The 23,172-nt window shown below is 48.8% G+C and overlaps 1 protein-coding gene across 5 annotated transcripts in view; it reads left to right on the forward strand.

Moving 5' to 3' along the window:
* MYT1L (myelin transcription factor 1 like) overlaps positions 1–23,172 on the forward strand; it is a gene marked incomplete at its 5' end in the record, with an annotated part of 137,301 nt that overhangs the window by 13,054 nt on the left and 101,075 nt on the right. For all 5 annotated transcript variants that reach the window (XM_079941413.1, XM_079941414.1, XM_079941415.1 and 2 more), the window contains one exon: positions 12,244–12,596. In XM_079941413.1, the coding sequence (XP_079797539.1) occupies positions 12,244–12,596 (353 nt within the window). The remainder of the gene's footprint in view (positions 1–12,243; positions 12,597–23,172) is intronic.

The raw sequence follows: 23,172 nt of genomic DNA on the forward strand, positions 1-23,172 counted from the left end.
GAGGCTCAGGCCTCGGGGCGCCAGCCTGAGGAGGCCGGGTGGTGGAGGGGGCCCAGGGAGGCCAGAAGAGGAGGCAGGGTCCTCAGTGGGACTGTGGCCGCCCCCAGCGGGGGCGGGGGGAGAAAAGCACAGCCAGGAAGGAGGCTGTGGCCATAAGAAGATCCCGGTCATAGAAGGTGCCCCATGAGGACAAGGAGATGTGGAAGCCGTGGCCTCAGGATGTGGCCCAGTGGCCACAGAGGACCGTATGTGCACGGGCAGGGTCAGGTTTTGTCCTCAGGAGGGAGAGAGAGAGAGACAGGGTGGGAGGGAGGGATGGAGGGGGGAAGGCAGGAAGTCAGTGCATTGGAGGAGATAGGAGTGAAAGCTCTTGGTGACCAGGGGGCCAGAAGCCAGCCTGGCCTGAGGCGGGGGCAGAGTGGAGGGAGAGGAGGACACACTGGAGACATTCAGGGCGTGGACACAGCAGGACTCAGAGCCGCCGGGGGCGCTGAACCAGGAGGAAGAGGGTCCGGGAGACTCTGGTCCCGCGTCCTCGGGCCCAAGGTTCAGACAAAGAGGAGCCGGGAGCGGACAACACGTTAGGACGTGCTCCATGCGGTTTACGTTGCACCCGACAATTTCACGCTCATCTCCAGTCCCCTGTGGTCTGAGGCGGACTCCACGCGCGAGCAGCTTGCGTGTACCTTACTGCGTGCGAGAACATTCTGTCAGCCCCATGCTGTGTGGTGAGAACCGGACCCCAGAGGCCGAGTGACCTGTTGGGGTCCAGGTGATGGGCTGGTCACTGGCCAGCAAGCCAGGCCTCCCATCCCCAGCCCTGCCCACTTTCCACGATGCCGCCGGCCTTTGGACCGCATCCCAAGCTGAGATAAGCCCTCTGTGCTGGAGTTCACTTCAGTGAGGGACGTGCAGCCCAGATTCAGACAGAGAGGGGGCAGGAACGGGGTGGTCTGAGCAAGGTGGTCATTGCCGAAGGGGGCTGACGTTAGTTCCAGCCGCATCGCAGGGCATGTGGTCCTGGGAAGCACCGTGCATTCATTTGAAGGGACCTGTATGCAGCCTTTTGTTTCAGGTTCTGTTGTTGTTGCTGTTTTTCCAGCAATGGGGCCATTTGACAACCTCTGACTTTTCTTGTCATCGATTGTCATGTCAGCATCCTTCAAACCCTGAGAAGCTAATGCTCTCAAGCGGCTCCACGCTCTGTACACAGATCCTCACTCACGTCTTTGTGGTACCCGATAGCTTTTAATTAATGAGAATGACCTATTAAAAAAGATGTGAGGGGGCTTCCCTGGTGGCGCAGTGGTTGAGAGTCCGCCTGTCGATGCAGGGGACACGGGTTCGTGCCCCGGTCTGGGAGGATCCCACATGCCGCGGGGCAGCTGGGCCCGTGAGCCATGGCCATTGAGCCTGCACGTCCGGAGCCTGTGCTCCGCAACGGGAGAGGCCACAACAGTGAGAGGCCCGCGTACCGCAAAAAAAAAAAAAAGAAAGATGTGAGGAACCCAATTGCAATAGGAACCATGAATGGAAACAGCGCGGAATCCTGGATCGAGAGCCCTTAGCAATTAGGCGAGCAGCTGAGCGCCCCCGGCCCCGCCCACAGAAGCCTTCCTCGGACAGGGAGGCCCCAGACAACAGAGGCCCGAGACACCTGGTCTCTAGCCCAGGTTCCAGAACACGCCCTTAAAGACCCCTGGGGATCTGACCAACCCCTTCCTCCTACAGACGAGGACCTGTGACGCACAGGGATGGAGTGACCCCCACAAGGTCACACAATTAATAGGAGGCGTCAAATCCAGCTCTTCTAGTCCAGACCCGTATTCAGTTCCCAACCAGGATGTCTGAGAACCTTTGCACCTGCAGGACTGAGAATTATCTGTCTACTCACAGGGAGGGGAGGTGGGCACTGCCTGAGAAAACTGAGAGAAAAGAAGAAAAGTTCTCATCTATTTAGTGTTATTAGATATGGAGACAAATAAAACAGCAGCATCATTTACATCCGACCAATGGCTGAGCTGAAGGCAGTGGTTTAACCCCTAAGCTGGGAAGCCCTCGCTGAGGCTGGACGAGCACGGCTGGCTCTTTTTCCCAGGCCCCTCGTGGACCTCCTGCGCGACCTGAACCGAGCCGTACATATAAACATCTCAATGCTTCAACTGCCTGTATTTTAAATATTCCACAATTGAATAATTTCTTACCAGCCATAGAAAGACAAAGTACTCTGTCCTAGAGCATCCGAAAATGAGGACTCTAGTACCTGAGGAAGAGTAAGAAATCTTTAATTTTTCATTTGCATGTATTTTCTTATATATTGGTCCCTGAGGCAAAGATGTAAATGGCAAAATCATAAATTCTTATGTAGTTTGATTCTCAGTTCTTCCCATCAATCTTTTTTTATTGAAGTATAGCTTTCTTACAATGTTGTGTTAATTTCTGCTGTACAGCAAAGTGATTCAGTTATACATATATATTCTTTTTCATATTCTTTTCCATTATAGGTTATTACGAGACATTGAGTGTGGTTCCCTGTGCTATACAGTAGGTCCTTGTTGGTTACCCGTTTTGTATACAGTAGTGTATATATGTTAATCCCACACTCCCAATTTATCCCTCTCCCCCATCTTTCCCCTTTGGTAACCAGGAGTTTGTTTTCTATGTCTGTGAATCTCTTTCTGTTTTGGAAATAAGTTCATTTTGTCTCTTTTTTTTAAGATTCCACATATGAGCGAGATATCATATGATATTTGTCTTTGGCTTACTTCACTTATGAGAACCGGAAAGAGTATGATAACCTCGAGGTCCATCCATGTTGCTGCAACTGGCAGTATTCCATTCTTTTTCATGGCTGAGTAATATTCCATTGTATATATGTACCACATCTCCTTTATCCATTCATCTGTCAATGGACATGTAGGTTGCTTCCATGTCCTGGCTATTGTAAATAGTGCTGAATATTGGGGTGCATGTATCTTTAATTTAAATTTATTTATTTATTTATTTATTTATTTATTTTTGGCTGTGTTGGGTCCCCATTTCTGCACGAGGGCTTTCTCTAGTTGCGGCAAGCGGGGGCCACTCTTCATCGCGGTGCGCAGGCCTCTCACTATCATGGCCTCTTGTTGCGGAGCACAGGCTCCAGATGCGCAGGCTCAGTAGTTGTGGCTCACAGGCCCAGTTGCTCCACAGCATGTGGGATCCACCCAGACCAGGGCTTGAACCCATGTCCCCTGCACCGGCAGGCAGACTCTCAACCACTGTGCCACCAGGGAAGCCCCGAAGGGGGGCATGTATCTTTTTGAGTTATAGTTTTTTCAGGATATTTGCCTAGGAGTGGGATTGCTGGATCATATGACAACTCTATTTTTAGTTTTTTAAGGAACCTCCATACTGCTCTCCATAGTGGCTACACACCAATTTACGTTCCCACCAACAGTGTAGAAGGGCTCCCTTTCTCTACACCCTCTTCAGCATTTATTACTTGTAGATTTTTTGATGATGGCCATTCTGACCGGTGTGAGGTGACACCTCGTTGTAGTTGTGATTTGCATTTCTCTAGTGATTAGTGATGTTGAGCGTCTTTTCATGTGCCTCTTGGCCATCTGGATGTCTTCTTTGGAGAAGTGTCTATTTAGGTCTTCTGCCCGTTTTCTGATTGGGTTGTTTGTTTTTTTGATATTGAGTTCTGTGAGCTGTTTGTATCTTTTGGAGATTAATCCCTTGTCGGTTGCATCATTTGCAAATATTTTCTCCCATTCTGGGTTTGTCTTTTCAGTTCTCCCCATCAGTCTTAACTACTGTAATTCAAGGTATCCGCACTGGTGCAACTTCAGGAGCTCCACAGTATCCCTTCAGTACTGAGTGTCACAGCAGCATTGAATATCCCTGTAATATTGAGCATCCCAGCAGTGTTGAGGAGTATCACAGTAGTATTAAGCGGGACTGCAGTACTAAGTATACCTGCAGCATCAGCTGTTGCTCTGGTATTAAGTACTGCTGCAGCGTCTAGGACCTGCGCTAGCACAAAGTGGAACAATCACTTGCTAATGATGTCACAGTTGCTGCCTCCAGTGTTCAATTCGTCTGGACTAAATGCAGACCGAAACGTCCGTGTTGCTGTGCTGTTGTTAAATGTGACCTAGAGCACTCTTGTCAACTTGTAAATATCAAGACCGATAAAGTTGAAAGCAGTGTATGCAGCTGACAGCCTAAGTGCGCACGGTGTTCATTTGCAGCAGTTTCCTCCCTGGACGTGTTCTCTAAGCTGATGTAAGTAGGATGCTTAAGAGGCTTCTCTCCTGACCTGGCAGAGTTGTGCTCACATAGCAGGTGGAAAGTCCGGTCATATTCTGACCTAGTGCCTGTCACTGACTCTCTCTGGCCTTAGCTTCTTCCTTTTCTAGGTGAAGGGGTAGATGGAGTGATTGCTGGGGTCCTCTCTCCTCCAGACTCTGCTGTTCTGAGCGTGTTGTCTTAGGAGTATCCCAGCATGTGGCTCCCCAGGCCATCATGAACTGGCCACTTCAGGAACCCTTTTAACCATCCGAGATTTTTAGCTCAAATAGGAAGAGTCAAAGTGAATTTACAGAGCAGTTTAATTTGTCGATCCCACTGCCAAGGAGTACACTGGCTGTTGGGGTGATTTTATCCGACATTCTCAACATTCTCCCCCTTGCAGTCTTATAAGTGGCAGGTGTAGTAAATGTTGTTTTGCAGATGGAAAGGCGAGGGCAAGCATGTCATTGAAAGCCCGGTGCTGGTGGAACCAACCTGAAGACCAGGAGACTCATAGCAAAATCATCAGTCAAACATCAGTCAACAGAAAGCAATGTATTGAACACCCACTCCTTCACTGGCACAGCGGCAGCTTAGAATATTTAATTCTATAGCACACCCTAATGCCAAGGAGGATAAAATGAACACACGTGAAAAAGTCAGTAACAATATAGTTTCAAAAAGGATGCTAAGTATCTGATGGTGCAGAGTTTTTCAAGACAGAGGACCCTGAATTCCAGACTGACCAGTGGTGACTTTATGGAAAAAGCAGAACTTGACATGGTCTGGGAGGGTCAGCGTGAGAGGAAATAGAGAAGTAGGGCTGGAAGGAAGGAGGGGAGGAAGGGGGAGAGGGAGGAGGGGGAAGCAGGTGCTGCAGGCGCTATGCTCACACCACGGCTGCTTTAGTTGAATTCTTTCGACTTTGGAAGAACAGAGAAACACAGGTTATTTCAGGTGAAAAGAAAAACGGGAGGGGGATCCTGTAAGGATTTCAAGATTTCTTTTAAAATACAAGAAACAGTCCCAGCAGCCACTTAACCAAATCTCCCGGAAAGCGGGTTTGGGGAAAGGGTGCTGGTTTCTCTATGTCTCCACCCATCCTCCCTGGTGGACTTCAGCCCTGTGGACCACGGACCCACCAGGCTGCTGCCTTCCCCTGGGGAAGTGTTCTTCTTGAGTCAAAATAAATTATACCGTGATTTTTTTGTTTTATTTGAATCTTTAAACTGCCATTCAAGGCAATAAGTATTTCATAACAGGCTACATCATTTAAAATGATAAAAGGAAAACCCATAAAGCGAGTCTCTGCCTTGCAGAAACAGAATTTTTTTAATTCTCTAAAGCCATAACGTCAAGTAAATATTTTGAAAATTTATTCATTGAATGTCTTACAATGCCTAGAACATTTATGTCACATTTAACTTAAAAATATGTACTATTCAAATCAGTCTGTCTCTCGTTTACAATACTATACAGAGAATAAAAGAACAAAATTAAGGAAATATGTCAATATGTAGTCAAAACTGAATTGGTTTTATTAATGTATATGTTGTTGAAAAGATATCAGGAGGATGTCTGGAATGCCAGCCATTTAATTGAATAATTCAGTGAATTAAGTTACTTCTGCAGTATTTTTAAATACCCTTATATATTGTAAAGACATGTAGGAATACCCCTTTAAAAGTTCAGTGGTAAAGAGGGATGTCAACTGTACACAAGACAAGAGGAGGGAGAAAATAACAGAAAGAGAGCTCAGATTTCCGGAGCTCCTTCCACAGAGTCAGAAGGTGTTTCATGTATTTTTTTATGTTTTTCATTTGCTGCTAAGAGTCTGAATTAGGTATTACTGTGCCCATCTTACAGATGGAGAAATTGAGGCTGGTAGGGATTAAATAAGCTGCCCAAGGTTGAACAGTTGTGTAATCTTGAGCAAGTTACTTAAGTATATGTTCTCAGCAGAGTTGCTTTTGTGTTTATGTAGCTCTGATGCTGTTCACAGACTCTCCGCATGTGTGATGACCTGGACCCTCTAACGTCTGCGTAGATACGGCCCAGCCTTCCAGGGCAGGTTCAAAACCCACCTCCTGCTGTGACATCCATCCTGGCCCAGGTCACTCTTCTCCCGCTCCTGTGGCCTCCCAGGGGCTCCGAGTGCTGTCCCGGGGTTGCAGGTTTCTCTGCTCCCACCCCCTCCAGCCAGACAGGGAGCCCCGGGGGAGCAGAGCAGCTCAGGCCTCTTCGGAGCCCTCGGGGCACTTGGACAGTCCTCTGTCCTCTGCATCTCCTTCCGTCAGCCCCCCTCCCTTTCCTCAAATGCCCGTCTTCCTAGGGGTCTCCACTCTTCCCCAGGAAGCCAGCCCCATCCCACTGTGCACTGATGGCCCCAAACCAGTGTTGCCAGCCAGACTTCTCTCCTGAGTCCACCCCTCTTGCTGCTGTGGGAACTGGGACCGCGCACGTTTAGCCCACCCGAGTCAGCCTGACCTTCCTGCCCCTCTGCCACCAAAAATCCCAACAAGACCCGGAGCCTTCCGCACCCTCCAATCAGTGGGCGTGAGCCGGGCTCCTCCAGCCTCTTCACCACACTGCAGCCACAGGAAGGGTGTTGACAGTGCGCAAACGACGCCCTGTAGGACTCCTCCCACTGACCACCTTGTGATGGGCACCTCCGTCTCCAGGGCTGTCCCTCGCCATCCCACGGATGCAGTCACACCACTCTCTGTCTCTGTCTCTCTCTGTGTCTTTCTGTCCTGCCCCATCCGTATCGGTTCCTCTGTGAAGCTTTCCTGACCCTCCGTCCTGTCCACGAGGGTGACTCTCTCTGCTCCTGTCCTGTGAGGTGAGGGCTGCGTCTGCACTGCTCAAGGGAACGTTTCCTGAACAAAAGAATCAATGTATCCATTCAGCAGCATTTATGGCGAGCCTACCTACCACACGACGGATGTCAGAGAAGCAAATGTGTCAATGGATCCTCAGTAGAGCCCAATGAGGGAGGAGCACAGCGTCTCTCCCTCTTTAGAGATCAGAAGCGAAGACGGGGGGCGCGGCGTGGGTGTCAACACCTGCTTAGTGTTACTCAGCCTTGAGATTCTCAGCAAGGAGCTCAGGATCTGCCCCTCAACATGGGAATTATAATAGCACGTGTCTCACAGGGTCATCGTAGAGTTTAATGGATCCATATATGTAGAGATTTTAGGAAACACCAGGCACATAATAAGTGATCTGTGAGTGGTGTTGGCATTAGCTGAGCTGCCAGGAGAAGCCAGGACTCCAGGATCATGTTCACATAGGATTTCTATTATTCCAAACTAATTATTTATCCTTGGCACATTGAGGCTCTCCAAGCAACACAAGAAGATGATCACCCGTAAGGGCAGAGGCCACAAAGAACCCTCATGGGCCTCGGAAGCGACCGCGGCCTTTCTAGGCTGCACGAGCATCGTCCTCAGCGGGGAGAGGCCAGCGCCAAGACCATCTCATCCTACATCCTTGTCTCCTGTCAGCAGCTGTAACGAGAGGGCTCTGAGCAGGGCACACTCGGCCACACGTGTTTTTCAGTTCCTGAGACCCTGTCCCCTGTTTGTATTAAAATCGGAGACGTGAAAATGTCAAGCAAAAGACCATTAAAAGAAACATGGAAATTGGCCTCGAGAGCATGTAATACACAATATTTTATATATGCGTTTGCTGCAGAAACTCCGGAAACTCCGTGGCAGTAACCAATTTTCTAGAACAACCTGACACAAAAGACTAAACGTTGTTTAAATCAAGTTAACATCAAAAGGACTGTAAAAGCTACAGCAACTAGATGACCTACCAAGACACCCAAACGAGCAGAGTAGCTGCAGAACAGCAAAGCCTGGAGGCTGATTCGCAGCTTTAAGTAACTCAAGGAGGTTAAAGCCTGCGCTGTCGCGATCTTATGAGTCATCATACTGACACTGTGAAGTTTCCACCGTGTGAGACACATATAAATGCGTTTATTGTCATCTTCGAATGCTGCGTATTATATAGGGTGATAAGGATACAGGAGAGGGTGTGTGAAGGAGTTGTCAGTACGCCGACCTGGCCTCCGGGCTCACCTCTCAGCTCGGAGGCGGGTAGGCCCGACAGGTACCACAGCTACTCACGCCGGAAGCGGCTCAGCTACAGGGATCAGCAGAGACATTCACCCCAGCGGCACCCTTGTCCTTCAGAGGTGGCTGGGTCTGAGTCTGCTGTAAGTATACAGCATGCATTCCCTCGAGGGGCTGGGCTTTCTTGCATCACAGTTCTGTGAGCTGCCTCCCGAAGCTCGGCCCCTCCCTCCCTGTCCCCTACTCAGCTTCCCGCGTGTCCAGTGAGAGGCCTTCCCATCGGTTTCTCACTCAGCAGATATTTACTGAGAACCTACTATGTCCAGTACGGTAGCCACTAGCCACGTGTGGCTATTGGACTCTTGAAACGTGACTAGTGCATCTGAGGAATTCATTTAAAAATCTCCTTTAATTTTTTTAATTGGCTACACATGACTAGTGGCTACTGTATTGGGTACTGCAGCTCTAAAGATAGAACAATCCCTTAAACACGGGCCATTTTCTCTGTCTCATGAAGGAGAAAGACAGTATGTCAACCGATAATCACACTAGGATGTGATAAGTGCTTTCATTACTAATAAGTGGAGAAAACTATGGTTTGTTCATTCAACAATATTCATGGAGTAGCCGTCAAACACAAGGTTCCATTCGCTGCTGTGGGAAACAGGCGGCTGTTCCCATGGTGGAGGCCTGGCGACAGTGCTGAGAAGCAGAACGGAGGCGTGCAACACCGACCATGGATTCCAAGCCCTAAGTGAAGCTTGGACCCTCCTGCGCAGGTGAAGGGCCAGCCATGGCGCCTGCCAAGTTCTCTACCTGGGGTTTCATGTTGGCACCAGATTCCCAATTTTTCCTAAGACTCTGCCATTTGTTCTGTCATGCTAGGGACATTCCAGAACTGTGGAGGGTTGTTGGATTTTTAGAAAGACTCGTGTGCGTCGATAGACATGAGCCTGGATGAATCTGAAGGAGGTTGCAGCTGGAAAGCAGTCTGGCTTTTCCAGCACTTGGACCAGCGGCACCTGCTAGGTGGGAGAAGAGCAACACCCGCTCTTCCTCAGCTGTGCAAATTCTGTCCCGCTGGCCACCCCATCAGCAGATGTGAGGTCCACATATGGCTTTGGGAGGCTCCACACTCCCCAACACGGGTCCCAGAGTCACTTCCCAAGGCTTCACTTTGCAACATTCCAAACCACTGGGTTTCATAGACCAGGAAGCGTCTGTCTATGGGAGTGGGTTCTTCATCCGGGAGCTGTTTGGCACACGTAAAGTGAAGTCTGTCCTGTGGGCTTGAATTCGGTTGTCGTGTTTAAGGTAGATACCAGGAACTCACAGTGTGAGTGGGTCAAATAGAGACGGGACAAAATGAATCTGTTTGTAGGAAGAGCGCAATTTTAGTTCCAGTTTACATCAGTAGCTGTAGAAAAAAGCGTGAGCATCAAACCATGGGAACCGGCAGAAGACGCTGGAAGCTCGAGGCCAGCTAATTCCAGAAAGTTGGAAAAAATGAATCCAAATGGTTTACAAAATGTAGGATAAGGAAGTAAAACCAATTCAGGTAACGATAGAAGGGCAGTCTCCATTCTCCTACTCTGAATTTTGCAACCCTACCGTGTAAGGTCTGAGCTCCCGTTAGCATCTTGCGATGTGGGGCTGCTGAGAGGGGACAGAATCAACAAGAAGCCCACCGCAGTGCTGGGTTTACGCCATCCACAGACATTCCATTGCCAAGTGGAGGTGGGGCCGTTTTGAGTAACATGACTGAATAGCACAAGGTCAACTGTTTTCCCATCATTTCCCAGCATCTGAATGAATCTGATAGTGAAAGCAGGCCTGTCTGTCTCCGTGAACACCTGGTGTGCAGGTAGCCTTGATGCCAAGCAGACACATCCAACAACTTGTTGATGAACTAAGACAAGAGAGAAGAGTTTGGGGAAGGTAACAATAGTCCTCATGAGCTGCCGGTTCACAGACAGAGCCCGAAGAAAAAGAAACTTATTGTTACACTTACTAATTTATTCGGATAAACGCAGAGTGAATACACTAACAAGTCCACAGATCCAGGACCACGTCTCGAGAAGATTCGCTGGAATGGAAGTTGGACTTGACCCGTCGTCATGGATGGAGGCAGGGAGGGGCTACGGAATGTTTGGCTGAGATCGTTGACTCAGATTCTCCCCAAATCCATGTAAATGTTCACATAAAAGAAATCTCAGATACCTGTTTATTTCCTATGAGAAACACTCTCTAGACCAAAATTTGTTTCCTTCAGTTTTTTCTGATTATAATAAGCATTATCTGTTTTGATTATTGTATTTTTACAATATGAGAACAGTCAAAAGGCAGAAGACTAATCACTCTGTGTTTCACGGGTGGGAGCTCTGCCTGCTTCCCCCCCGACCCTATCTCGTCTCTCACGCTCTCAATCTGTCCTCACTGCACCTGCTGTCAGCTTCCCAACATGCAACTGTGATCGCATCATCGATTGCGTGAAGGAACTCAAATAACTCCCATCATTAGCCTACAAGGATGGTCTGACCCCGAAGGGCTCTCAGGGCTTCGCACCATCCTCACACCTCCTCCCAGACATCTGAGGCCTGTCTCCAGCGTAGCCTCTTCCTGGGGACGCCCCAGCTCCCTTCGCTGGCTGCCCCTCTATTTTATGATGTAGTGCCCTCTCTATACTTTTATCATAGTGTCTGTCACACACTCTATTCACTCAACAACTATTGGATGAGTGCCCATGACTCCCCGGGCATTTGGTGCACGGTGGTAAACAGTGGCCAGAGGTTCTAAAGCAGAATTACTGCCATGTCTGAGTCCCTACTGGGCCATAAGTGACTTGAAGGGTGGATCTGTGCCTTTCACCTCTGAGTCTCCTGCACAGCACGGGGCCCAGCAAAGAGGAGGCTCCCGAAATAAATACACACTGGGTGGGTTCATGACTGAATGAACATTTTGCCATTCCTAGGTCCCAAAGTGAGCCAGCCATAGTCTGCAGGAATCCCCTATCGAAGTGTTCACTTAGTGATGAAGATCACACATCTCATTTTAGACACACAGAACAATTGCCAACAGCATTTTCCCGGATGTCTTTTCTCCCCATTCCTTGCAGTATATATACATATAGAGTTTCCAGGAAGAAAAAGACTCCAATTAGCAACAATGCTTTGGAAAATTGCCCCTTTTCAAGGAAAGGTTATGAGCTCTTGCTGTAAGGGTCTCACCCAAGCTTGGGCCAGTTTTAGCAAGATTAGCGCTGACTGCCAAATACACCAAGTCTGCTTTCTGTGACGCCAGGGCAGGACTGACACCTTCTACGGAGCCTGCACCTTGCTCCCATCAAAGGCATGGACGGTCCACCTCCTTTGAGTGGTCATTCTGTCTACAGATATAATTGTATCTAGAGAATGTACAAAAATCCAAATATATCCAAAGCTTTTTTGCAACTTCTATATTTTCATATTTCACAAAAATGTATATATGTTAATATAGTATGAATGAACTAATTCTTTTTTTTAAATGTGCGTTGCACACCATGTGCGTTCGGTAAGATGTTTAGTGAACTTGTGCTGTCGATTACATGATGTTGCTGTGCACGTGCTTCGTAAACCATCCCCGGGGGTGCTGTGAAGATCCCTGTGTGATCACGTGGACGGCAGTGATAAGGGACGAGGAGAGGAGAGAAAAGTTTAGCAGCCCCAGACACCAGCCAGCTGTGTCTCTGTGGAATGTCGCTCTGTGCACAGGTGCCGGCGCACTCGTGGGAGTCCGTGTGCTCACATCCTTTCTGCGTTCGTGCCGAACCTCTGCCTCGTCATCCGGGGCTCCCGTCGCCCTGATCCTCAAAGACAGTAACTCAGATCTTCTCTCTCTTTTCTAACAGCGTGTATGGCTGCCCCTTGGCTAAAAAAAGAAAAACACAAGACAAACAGCCCCAAGAACCGGCTCCCAAGCGAAAACCGTTTGCGGTGAAAGCGGACAGCTCGTCGGTGGATGAGTGTTACGACAGCGACGGCACGGAGGATGGGGACGAGAAGGACGAGGCCGAGGAGGAGGACGGCTCAGACGAGGACGACGAGCCGCGGGACGACGACGACGACGACGACGAGGGGGGCCGGGACGAGGACATCGAGGACGAGGATGAGGACGGCGAGGACGGCGAGGACGACGAGGACGAAGACGACGAGGAGGACGACGAGGATGACGACGACGACGAGGACGACGACGAGGAGAACGGTAATCTGCAGCGCGGTGGCGGGGACCGAGCGGTGGGCGGGGCCGCTTCCGGGAGGATGGTCCGGGCCGGCGGCCGTGGCGCATGCGTGCTTGATGCCCACGGGATTAGGCGGCCGGGGCAGCGCTGGGAGGCGCGGCTGTGCGAGTGTCTTTCCCTTTCCTTTTAGAGAAATTCTTTAAATCATCCATCAGACATTAGATGTTGCTTCGGTCACGTTGTCACTCAGACTGGTCATCCCCAGAGTCTGCTGAAATATCTGTGGTGTGCACGTCTGCTTAGCTCGGCAACTTTTATCCAGAGAGTTCAGTTTGCCTGTTCTCGGAGGCTCCACCCGAGAGACCCCCGTCATGAGCCGCTCCGGTGGCTGTGGTGTTGGCACGGGCAGCCCACGTGCCTCCCGGTAGCCGGGAGCCTGTGTGAGCCCTGCTGCAGGAGCTGCTGAAGTAGGTCTGTCCGTCAGTAGCCAAGGCTTTCCTTTAGGGGCCGTCAGGTATGGGTCCGAGGAGGAAGCCGGCTGTAAGGAAGCAATGAATCAACCCGTCATCTGCTTCCATGCTCAAGAGCTGTGTTTTCCGATCCGGGGAGACAGACACACGAAGGGCACGTTGCGCAGGGTAGTGGCATCTTTGGGCAAAAATTTCAGGTGGCTGTGCGTTTACATCCAGCTTACTGTTAGTGCCAGACTCAGAAATAGGACTTCAAAGCCAGTCCCTTCACAGGAGTCCTTTCTTTTCTAGAAGGACGTGGCAGGTCGCTGAAGAGCCTAGTTCTAGGCTTCTCTGGTGTAGAGCTTGCCCCAGAGAAATGGCAAAGCAGGTTGAAAAAGTGGAGGGAATATTTTTCCCTTACACTTCTTCCTTGGTCTCAAAGCTCTCCAAGAATCTGAATTCTGAGAAAGGCTAATTCCTCAACACAAAGGACAATGGTTTCAGCCGATGGAGAGAGAGTTTTTAGATTAGGCGGGTGTGAATTGGTTGTTGCTAATCCCGTGGAGTGGGCATGAATCAACTTTCCTCCTTCAGGGGTTACACTAGTTTGTTCCAGGAAACCTGGCTTTTATGAAAGAATACTCGATTGTTACTGTAGTTTAGGGTCCTTATGAAAACAACTGACTGCTTAACTTACATGGATAATACAAACGTATCTGTATATAAATGCATACACACGCACGCACGCACACACACATGCATAAACTTCATGCATTAAAATCTGGTCTCCCCAGGTTACTTTTCTTGTCTTGTTATTATAGGCCGTGGCGCAGAGACAGCCTAAGGAGTAGCAATAGCACACACCCACAGACACACCGTTCGCTCTGCTAAGCAGACCGTGGTGTCATTAATGAGACGATGGCTCTTTCATGCTGAGTATTAAAAACAGCAGCTCTGGGTAATAAAATATGTGGAAAGTTGGAGAATCGACCAATTTGGCAAATTGTTTCTGGACCCTGTATTTCATGTGCGTAGCTCTGGGTGAGATCGTTCGTTGCTGAGGCTGACTCATGATTTGTACCTTAACCATGGCTTCTTATGAAGATAGTATGAAATACTGATCCTTCACATTCTCGTTCTATGTTTAGAGAGCGGCAGACATTAATATTTGAAGTTATGGATGTTTGTGGGGAATTAGGGTCGGAGATATTTGCACATATGCATCATTTAACCAAGTGCCTTAACCAGAGTCTAGGCTCTGCTCTCCATTTGCTAGAATTAAACTTTCCATTTCCATGGACGCTGAGCCTGCGCATCCGGAGCCTGTGCTCCGCAAAGGGAGAGGCCACAACAGGGAGAGACCCACATACCGTAAAAAAAAAAAAAAAAGTGAGAAAGCAAACCAAAGATAAAGACATTTTTCTAGGAAAATTCATGCAAGTGGGCGTAATCAAGGGGGCATGATAGAGCCATGAAACAATTGCATAATTACAACATCGGCCCCAGAATGTCTGACTATGTGACCCACCCTGCCTGGTGACCAGCACTCAGTGTTCTGCAAACATGAAGCCCAAGTCGGAGGCATGTAAGGAAGTTGGTTCCAGAAAGAAAGTGCCCAGTAGGAGGATGAATGATCAACCCTTGGTCCCTGGTGGCAGAATTCATATTCAGCTCTGGATTCTCCAGCTAAGCACCTTCTAGAATCATCTATTCTGTGAACTTTAAAGGAATCAACTAAAACTACTAAAGAGAGGTTCCGCCGTGGTGGCCATTTATGGATCATCAGGCTACCTCTTCTGCTGCAAGGCAGATATGTCCATTTTACCAAATACTTGGGCAGTAAGGTGTAATAAGCTACTCCCTCGCAGACAGCCTCTCATCAAGTCCTAAGTCCCAAGGAGTCGTTGGACCAAAGGTAGCCCATGTGATGGACCCTGAACTGTGGCTCTGATCGCTCTAAGTTCTGTGCAGGAAGGCCCAAAGCCTTGCTTGATTTCCAAGTCAAACAGAAGCATCCCCCCTAAGCAGAAACCATTTCCGAGGCCTGATTCCCGGAGAAGGTTTCACCGAGTTCTTCTGTTACAAGGAGAAATCTCCCCTGGAGGAGCCCACGGACAGGTGTTCCAAGACCCCATGTAGCCAATATCACACAAAGAGATGCCAGGTGGCTTATCCAGTGGGTTACTTCATAACCCCCAGGGTCAGGAATCTTCAGGAAGGTTCTAGATCAAGGAGACACATCTGCTGATGAAGTGCTCATTTTACATGATCAAACTCCTGGCTGTGTGTGACTTACGACAATCAGGCTTCGATTATCCATCCATCTCCCATGTTCACGTCCTCCCAAATGCGTTTTATTTTACCTGACGGCTACGTTTAGTGCCAAAATCACTATCAGTCTGTGTGAGTGTCTGCCCCATAGCCGTGTCTGTAACATGAGAAACCCCACGTTGTATGTCTTTGTCCCCTCCTTGTATTGGCAGAAACTGTTTCTGAAAAACTGGGGAAGGTACTTTCTGTGTCTGGTGACCAGAGTTCTGGGTCAGCATCTCGAAGTCGGTCTTGCGTGTCCCTTGTTGACACTCTTGGCGGTTGTCGCGTTGCTGAGCCAGCAGCAGATCCTCTCCAAGGGGGACTGTGCCTCTTTCTTAGTAAACTGAAGCACAGACTGTGACTGACAGTTAACAGAGTGAGAAGCGAGGCAGGCAGGACTCGGCGCGCGGAGGCACCTCGGGCGCCGAGGGCCGGCTCGTAGGGCCTGTCACCGCAGCTGATGGCCACCCGGGGAAACCAGGGCGGCAGATGGAGTCGCACGGACGAAGCTTAAGCTGCCCTCAGCCTCCCTAGTCGCTGTAAAGTCTCAGACTACTTCTACCATCCTCCACCTCTGTTATAAACTGGAATGTGAAGTTTATTGAGAGGTCTTGTTACAGAGAAAACAAATGCTTATAAACCACCAAATTATTACACAGGAGCCCACGGAGTACAGAAGGACTATTATTGATAACTTGCAAATTAGGTGTTTATTCCAATTCCAAGAGCCCTCTGGCGTTGTAGTTACACGTGAACCAAAATATTACTAATAATGTACATTTCCAGTCAGTATAGTCATGTACACACTGTGTTTGATCTTCACGGTGATTGTGTAAGACACGGCAGGGTAGAAATTACTTCACTCTCATTGTGCTAATTAGAAACTGAGGCTCAGAAAGATAAGGTTATTTTCAGCAGGTGACAGATATATGGTCGAGCTCTGTCGGTGGTTTCTCTTACCTCAGAGCTCATGTTCTCTTTATCACTCTCTGCTCATCTGAAGAACAGGAATTGCTATCTGAGTAACTCATTTCAGATTACATTAAATGCATCACTAATTAATCAGAATTATATTTTGTCCAGTTGACCTATCATAGGCTGGTCTTTTGCATGAAGAATTTTATTTTCAAAATGCATGTGATGGTCTAAGGTGTAATTATGAGCTTAAAGTTCCCTCGTTATCCTAAAGTTGAGAAAGTTATTATTCAGGGGTCATAGCTTTTTCTAATAGCAGATTTTTTACATGGTATATAGGAAGTACCTTTTCAGAGTCTTATAATTTGAGAAATATAGATTCAATGGTTATTTAATGCCTAGTAAGTTACACTTATTTTCATACTACAGCCCACTAAAAAGAATACATCTTTAAATAATAGATAGACTCACATATGTGTGTATAAAGTAAGTGTATGTATTTAAATCTCCTTATGAGTATATATTGTATCTGCCCACTGACAGGAAAGAAAATTCTGTGAGGAAGAGCATAGCAATTTGCTGTCCAGATGACAGAAATGTTCATGTCCACTGCCTTTATTAACACATAACTGTTTCTTTTTTGTGTGATTTGCTCTGGTTATAACTTTATTTTTTTTTAATGTTCATTGGAGTATAGTCGATTTACAATGTTGTGTTAGTTTCAGGTGTACAGCAAAGTGAGTCAGTTATACATATACATATATCCACTCTTTTTAAAATTCTTTTCCCATATAGGCCATTGCAGAGTATTGAGTAGAATTCCCCGTGCTCTACAGCAGGTCCTTATTAGTTATCTATTTTATATATAGTAGTGTGTATATGTCCATCCCAATCTCCCAGTTTATCCCCCCTTACCCCCAGTAACCATAAGTTTGCATAACTGTTTATTAATATATTCTGTTTCTGAAATACATTTGTAAATAAGTAAGGTCCTTTCTTTGCTTACTCTTTATTGAATCTTGGGACTTTCTGGACAATTCAACTTTGAAGACAATTGACTTGGCCATTGGGTTAAATTAGGTAGAAATGCAAACACCTTCCTTTTCTAGAGGTTTTCTGGCTTCATGCTGTTCTGTGTGTGAATTAGCCACAGATGTGTGGTGGCCTCCTTGGAAGGTCACATCTAAGAAGGAACTGGGGGGTTTGAAGGGCAATGTGAATACTTACGTTGAGAATGTACAGTGTACGGCAAAGCTGCTCTGGGCAGGGTTTAGTGAGCTGACCAGAGGCTGAGTGGCCTGTGAGACGTGGAGCCCAGCAGACTCTGGTCAGGTCACTGCAGCTCGCCTCTCCTCCCATCCGTGGATACCTTCACAATGGTGTGGTCAGTGCCTGTCACATTCTGACTATGGGCTCTGTTTGCACTGCCTCCCCAGCGAGCAAATCCATACGTAATCCAGCTTCTCTGCAGAAACTCACCTGTCTTTGAAGGGAACTCAAGACAAAACCCGCCCTCACAGACACAACTCTTGTTTTAATTACCACGTTTCCAGGGTGTTTTTTATTCCACACAGGATGATGCCCTGGGTGCCATGTTATTAAAGCATCATGACAACTTGCAAGCAATGGGCTTGAACTTCCATAAGCCAGGACAGAATGAGGAGGGTGAGGGTCTCTCACTGTGGCCTCCTAGCTCCCCAGACTCCCTTTCGATGAGGCACTCGCACTGATCAGCCAGTTACCTCTTACCTCATTCTCAGGAAACGGCCCTGATGCAGGAAGCAAGTTGAGACACGGACAGACTGTGCATCAAAATTAGCCCCCCAGCTTTCTCCTGCAGTCAGCAGAAAACGCAGTGAGTTCTGTGACCAGCAGAGAAACCAAGGTGTGTTTAGTAGGCAAGGTCTCAACTGTGCACCGTCGGGAGAAAGAATATGATGACTTTTTATCATCCTAAAAATTAATCTCTCCCTCCATCCATGAAAGCGTTATTTTAGGCAGTTTGGTAGGCGAATACATTGAGTGGATGCTTCTGCTACTCAGAAATGAGTAAAGGCAGAACGAGGCGTTTCTAGGTATCAGTTTATGATAAAAATTAAACTTTCTTCTTGCAAACTAATTTTGCGTAATTAGAAAATATAATTATATGTTATGTTTCGTAAATTTTCAGACTCTTCAATACAAACCAGAAAACTTGCTAACGAGGTGACTTCATGTACATTTGAGACGCAAGCAACGTGCATAAAGTACGGGGAAGAGTCTCTTTTCACATAATCATAAGGAATAGATGTAAGAGAGTAGATCTAACACATTTTTATTCAATTTTTTTTTTTTTATTTAAAAGCTTCTAATGACATCACATATACTTAACAGATAGGGCACAAGTCGAGAGGCACAGGTCACACGACTGAGCACCGGGCCTGGGTGACCACCTCCCTGCTCAGGCCCGGCCTCTGGAGTTCATGCCTATCAATGCCATTTTGATTGTGCAGTAAGATGAAAATTGTCATCACAACCATTACAGTGACAGAGAAATGCACACTGTGTCTCAAATAGCAAGGCAATGGAGCAAATTATAACACAGTGTGGCAACGCACAAGCAGGCAACCACTACGGTAACAGGACTTTGTCCAGTAAATGCTCTTTATTCCATTTGTTTTTAAGGTCCACTTGAAGGGATGACCAGCTTATTTCTTTGTGTTAATTTGATTTCTTTTTTTTTTTTTTTTTTTTGCGGTACGCGGGCCTCTCACTGTTGCGGCCTCTCCCGTTGCGGAGCACAGGCCCCGGACGCGCAGGCTCAGCGGCCATGGCTCACGGGCCCAGCCGCTCCGCGGCATGTGGGATCTTCCCGGACCGGGGCACAAACCCGTGTCCCCTGCATCAGCAGGCGGACTCTCAACCACTGTGCCACCAGGGAAGCCCCTTAATTTGATTTTTATTCCAAATGCTAGCGTGGCAGAGGGTGGGATAAAGGTGGGAAGGCATGTCTCGTAGCCCTGCTTCCCTCACTCTCCCTGGATTTCAGTTTGGCATCCAGAGATTAGGATGACAACTCTTGCCTTTCGCTCACCTCACTGCTTGGTTACTAAGCTTTAAAGCAGGTGTGGTCCAGAGAGATGCTGGGGAGAGGCGAGCCATCCAGAGCTGCAAAGTGGCAACCGTAACTCAGGTGGTTTTTGCACGGTTCTCCTCTCTCAGGCACAAACTCAAGCTTGTCTGTAATTCATGGAACCCAAGGTCCATGGCGATACCAAGCAAATATATTATGTACATCAAAGCTGCGTTAATTTAAAAGACTCAGGGCCTGGTGAAAGCTCACTTCAAAACAACGGAATGTGTTTTCTGTGTACACAGAAGTGCACTGGGTTCCACGGGGACACAAAAGCTAAACAGATACCACGCTTTGCCAAAAAGAAACACAGATAACATAGCACGAACGAGGAGTGTGTACATGAAAACACATACGCAATCGTGCCTCACAAAGGGCAGAATTAGAAGCCATAAGCCGAGATGGAGGCTTTAAAGGTTTGAGTTGAAAACAAGAACAAAAGTTTTCAGATTTGAAGATTGTTGAGCTTTAGATTAGGTTACCAAAGAATGTGGTAGTGTTTCTGAAAGGCCTTTTCTGTCTGATGGGGATTGAATACGGTCGAAGAGGAGAACGGGGGCCCCGCGCCTCCCAAGTTCCTCCCAATCAAACATACTCATTGGAATGACCACATCACACCAGTATGTAAAACAGGAGGACCAAAGTTTGCGCAGACTCATTTCTACTCCCTGGTTTACAGCAACAGCAGTAGCAAAAGCAACCTTGTTCTGCTGGGCCAGGGATGTTCAAGGTCGTCCAGTTCATTTGGAAAGTCTCCGAGCTGTGTGTGCGTGCACGCGCATGTGTGCGTGTGTGATTAGAGAGAGAGAGAGACAGACAGAGAGAGAGAGAGAGAGGGATGCAGTTGGTTAGTGTGTTTCAGTCCGTCTCAGTCTGAAAACTACTGATTTCAAATAGCTCTTGTCTGGATTGGGGGGTATGACTATCCTATTTCTTAGTCTCCAAACTTAGATAAACCACATACCTAAAATGTCATCAAGTAGAAAGGTCCTCAAAACTTAGTGAACAAATAAAACTTTATTCACTCGCATTCCGTTAATTAAGATCCCTAATGAATAAAAACTTCAAGAAGCATAACTTACACATTCTACATTAAAAATTATTATGCAACTTGGATCCCTTGTGAAAACCATTATTTTTTCCTTCAGTTTATCTCATTTAGCTCAAAGGACATTTTTACATCATGTTTCAGCTTATGAAATGGACAACTTCTAGAATCAAGAAGCCAACAGTTGGGCTTCCCTGGTGGCACAGTGGTTGAGAGTCCGCCTGCCGATGCAGGGGACACGGGTTCGTGCCCCGGTCCGGGAGGATCCCACAATGCCGCGGAGCGGCTGGGCCCGTGAGCCACGGCCGCTGAGCCTGCGCGTCCGGAGCCTGTGCTCCGCAACGGGAGAGGCCACAACAGTGAGAGGCCCGCGTACTGCAAAAATAAATAAATAAATAAAACAAAGAAGCCAACGATCCTCTTCTGAGCTGTTGTAGTGATGTTAGCCTGTGCTTTGGATGCCGTCGAGCTGGCAGAATTCTGCCCGGGCCCCCATGCCTCGCTCTGGGCCCGGGAAGCTGACTGTACACGCGTGAGGTCTGACTCGGGGCGTGAAAGGGGATGCATGGCCGTGACCTTCAGCTGTGCTGACAGGGCAGGTGACAGGAAGGGTTGGACTAGAGATGCACAGGGGCTGCGTGTGGACACGGGCCACCCTCCTCCACCACAAGCCCAGACAGCGGGCTTTCCCCTGGAGACGATGCAACAGATGTGCTGGGACCACCTTCTGTGCTTGCGGCATCCTTCCTGCACTGCAGACGCAGCTCTCGGGAGTCGGGTCGGGACCAGACTGTCACCTTCCAAGCCAGGCACCGCCGTGGGGCCCCAGACGCCACAGAGCTGTTCCTCGACCGCACAGTGATCTGGTGGGGGGTGGTTTATATCAAATCTGTGTTACTTAAGTCCACATATAAATTACATATATATATATATTTATAAAAGTCAAAATCAGAGCTCAGCTCCCACTGAATTTCCATGTGCTGGCCCTGCGTGGGCCAACATGGTAGCCCCTGGCCACACGGGGTTGTTTAAATATATATTTGTTGAGTTTGAATTTAACTTAAATTAATTAAAATCACATAGTGTTGAAACTCCACACCCTCAGGCCCAGCAGCCTTTGCACCGCAGCCCCTCCTCCCGGCATGTGGTCCCCTCATCTCTCAGGTCTCTGCCCAGAGGCCACCTTCTTGGCAAGCCTGGCCCAGCTGCACCTGAAGTGACCCCTGTCCTGACCGCCTGGCCCCTCACAGCACTGGCCACCAGCTGACATCACTGATTACAGCTATTTGCCGTGTGTTTCTCTTCCGGCCCCTAGGCGGTGGCGTCCCCGCCTCCTGGGCTCATCCTTCTGGTCCGAACAGCGGTGAAGTGAATAAAGAAGCTGCATTTGTTCGTGTCCCACAGGCCTGTCAGAAGTGGCCTAAGCAACACTGTGACCATTAGAACGTCTGTCCGTGATCTGGTAAAGACTTGTCCTATGTCGTCCTCTCTGAAGTTCTGGCATCTTGAAGCTGGAGGAAGATATCTCGAAAAGCCGATACTTGACCCAGTAAATGCCGACGGATGGAGCTCCTCAGGCCTACGTCCCCAGGCCTCCGTGTACCGCGTGAGAGCCACGCGGCCGCAGTGAATCGGCCGCCCCTTCCCCGGCCCCGGCCTGCCCCCGAGGGTTGCTCTGCCTCAGACGCCGGACGTGATGCACGGGTCTCTCCCACGTGGCTCATCTCGGGCTAAGGAAGGCTTTCAGGCCAGGCCGGGAGCTGAGATCGGGAACACGTTAGAAGCGCACGGCTCAGAGGGGAGCCGGCGGGTTCCTGAAGCGACCCTGTGCTGGGGCGCATCCTTCCCGGGCCCGGGGACAGCAGGGGCTGGAGGGGACCCTGTGTTCTGCTGCACGGGATCAGCTGATTTACACAGACAGGAGCAAATCCCTGCCTAGTAAGCCCGCTCCTCTGGGGAGAGGTAGGTCCAGCCGCTCCAAGTGCGGGCAGGCGTGGGGATGAGGCCGCAGCCTGGAAACAGGCACAGCTCAGAAAAAAGGTCTGGGGACTGCATACACTTCACCCACATCATCTCCCCCCACGACGCGCACCGTTGAGAGCAAAGCAACTACCTCTAATCACCCAGAAACCACTGTTAAAACTGTGAAAATAGAGGGGGGTAGTCTGAAATTCCCCGCCAAAGTGAAAACAAGACAAACAACAACACTGTTAAGTAAGTTGGAACTAGCAAATGTGACAGGTAAGTCTAGAGAGGTGACAAACCTTGAATCTTCCAGCCAGGTCACCCGTCTGTTCCACCCTCACCTTCGAGATTCCCCTCTCGTCCACACTGAACCTGGGGGGTTAGTGTGAAGGGGTCCTGGGGGTCTCCAGCTCCGCTCCCCGCTGCTCAGATGGGGACAGGGAGCTTGAGGAGGAAGGGCTGCCAGGGCCCCGGTGCTGGCCACGGGAGAAGGGCTGTGACCAGGATTCACCCCCTCAGGCGGCCGAGGCTGGCGCCCCCCCGGCAGAAGCTGTAGTGCGAGCAGTGCCTGGGCAAGTGGGACGGCCCCTCCTACCACAGAGGGAAAGGGTCCACAACGTCTCAAAGAGGGTCGGGGGTATTTGCAGAATTTGCTCCGTCTGGTCTTGGGGACAGGGCTGCAGGAGTTACGTGTCTTCAGAGGGTCCAAGTCCATGGATCACTGAGGGGGTCGGTCTGTCCTCTGGTCCTTCCCTCCCCCGTCTCTGCACAACCTCATGCCTGGGTGTCCCTGA

Source organism: Stenella coeruleoalba (genome assembly GCF_951394435.1).
Source record: "Stenella coeruleoalba genome assembly, chromosome: 13".
NCBI lineage: Eukaryota > Metazoa > Chordata > Mammalia > Artiodactyla > Delphinidae > Stenella > Stenella coeruleoalba.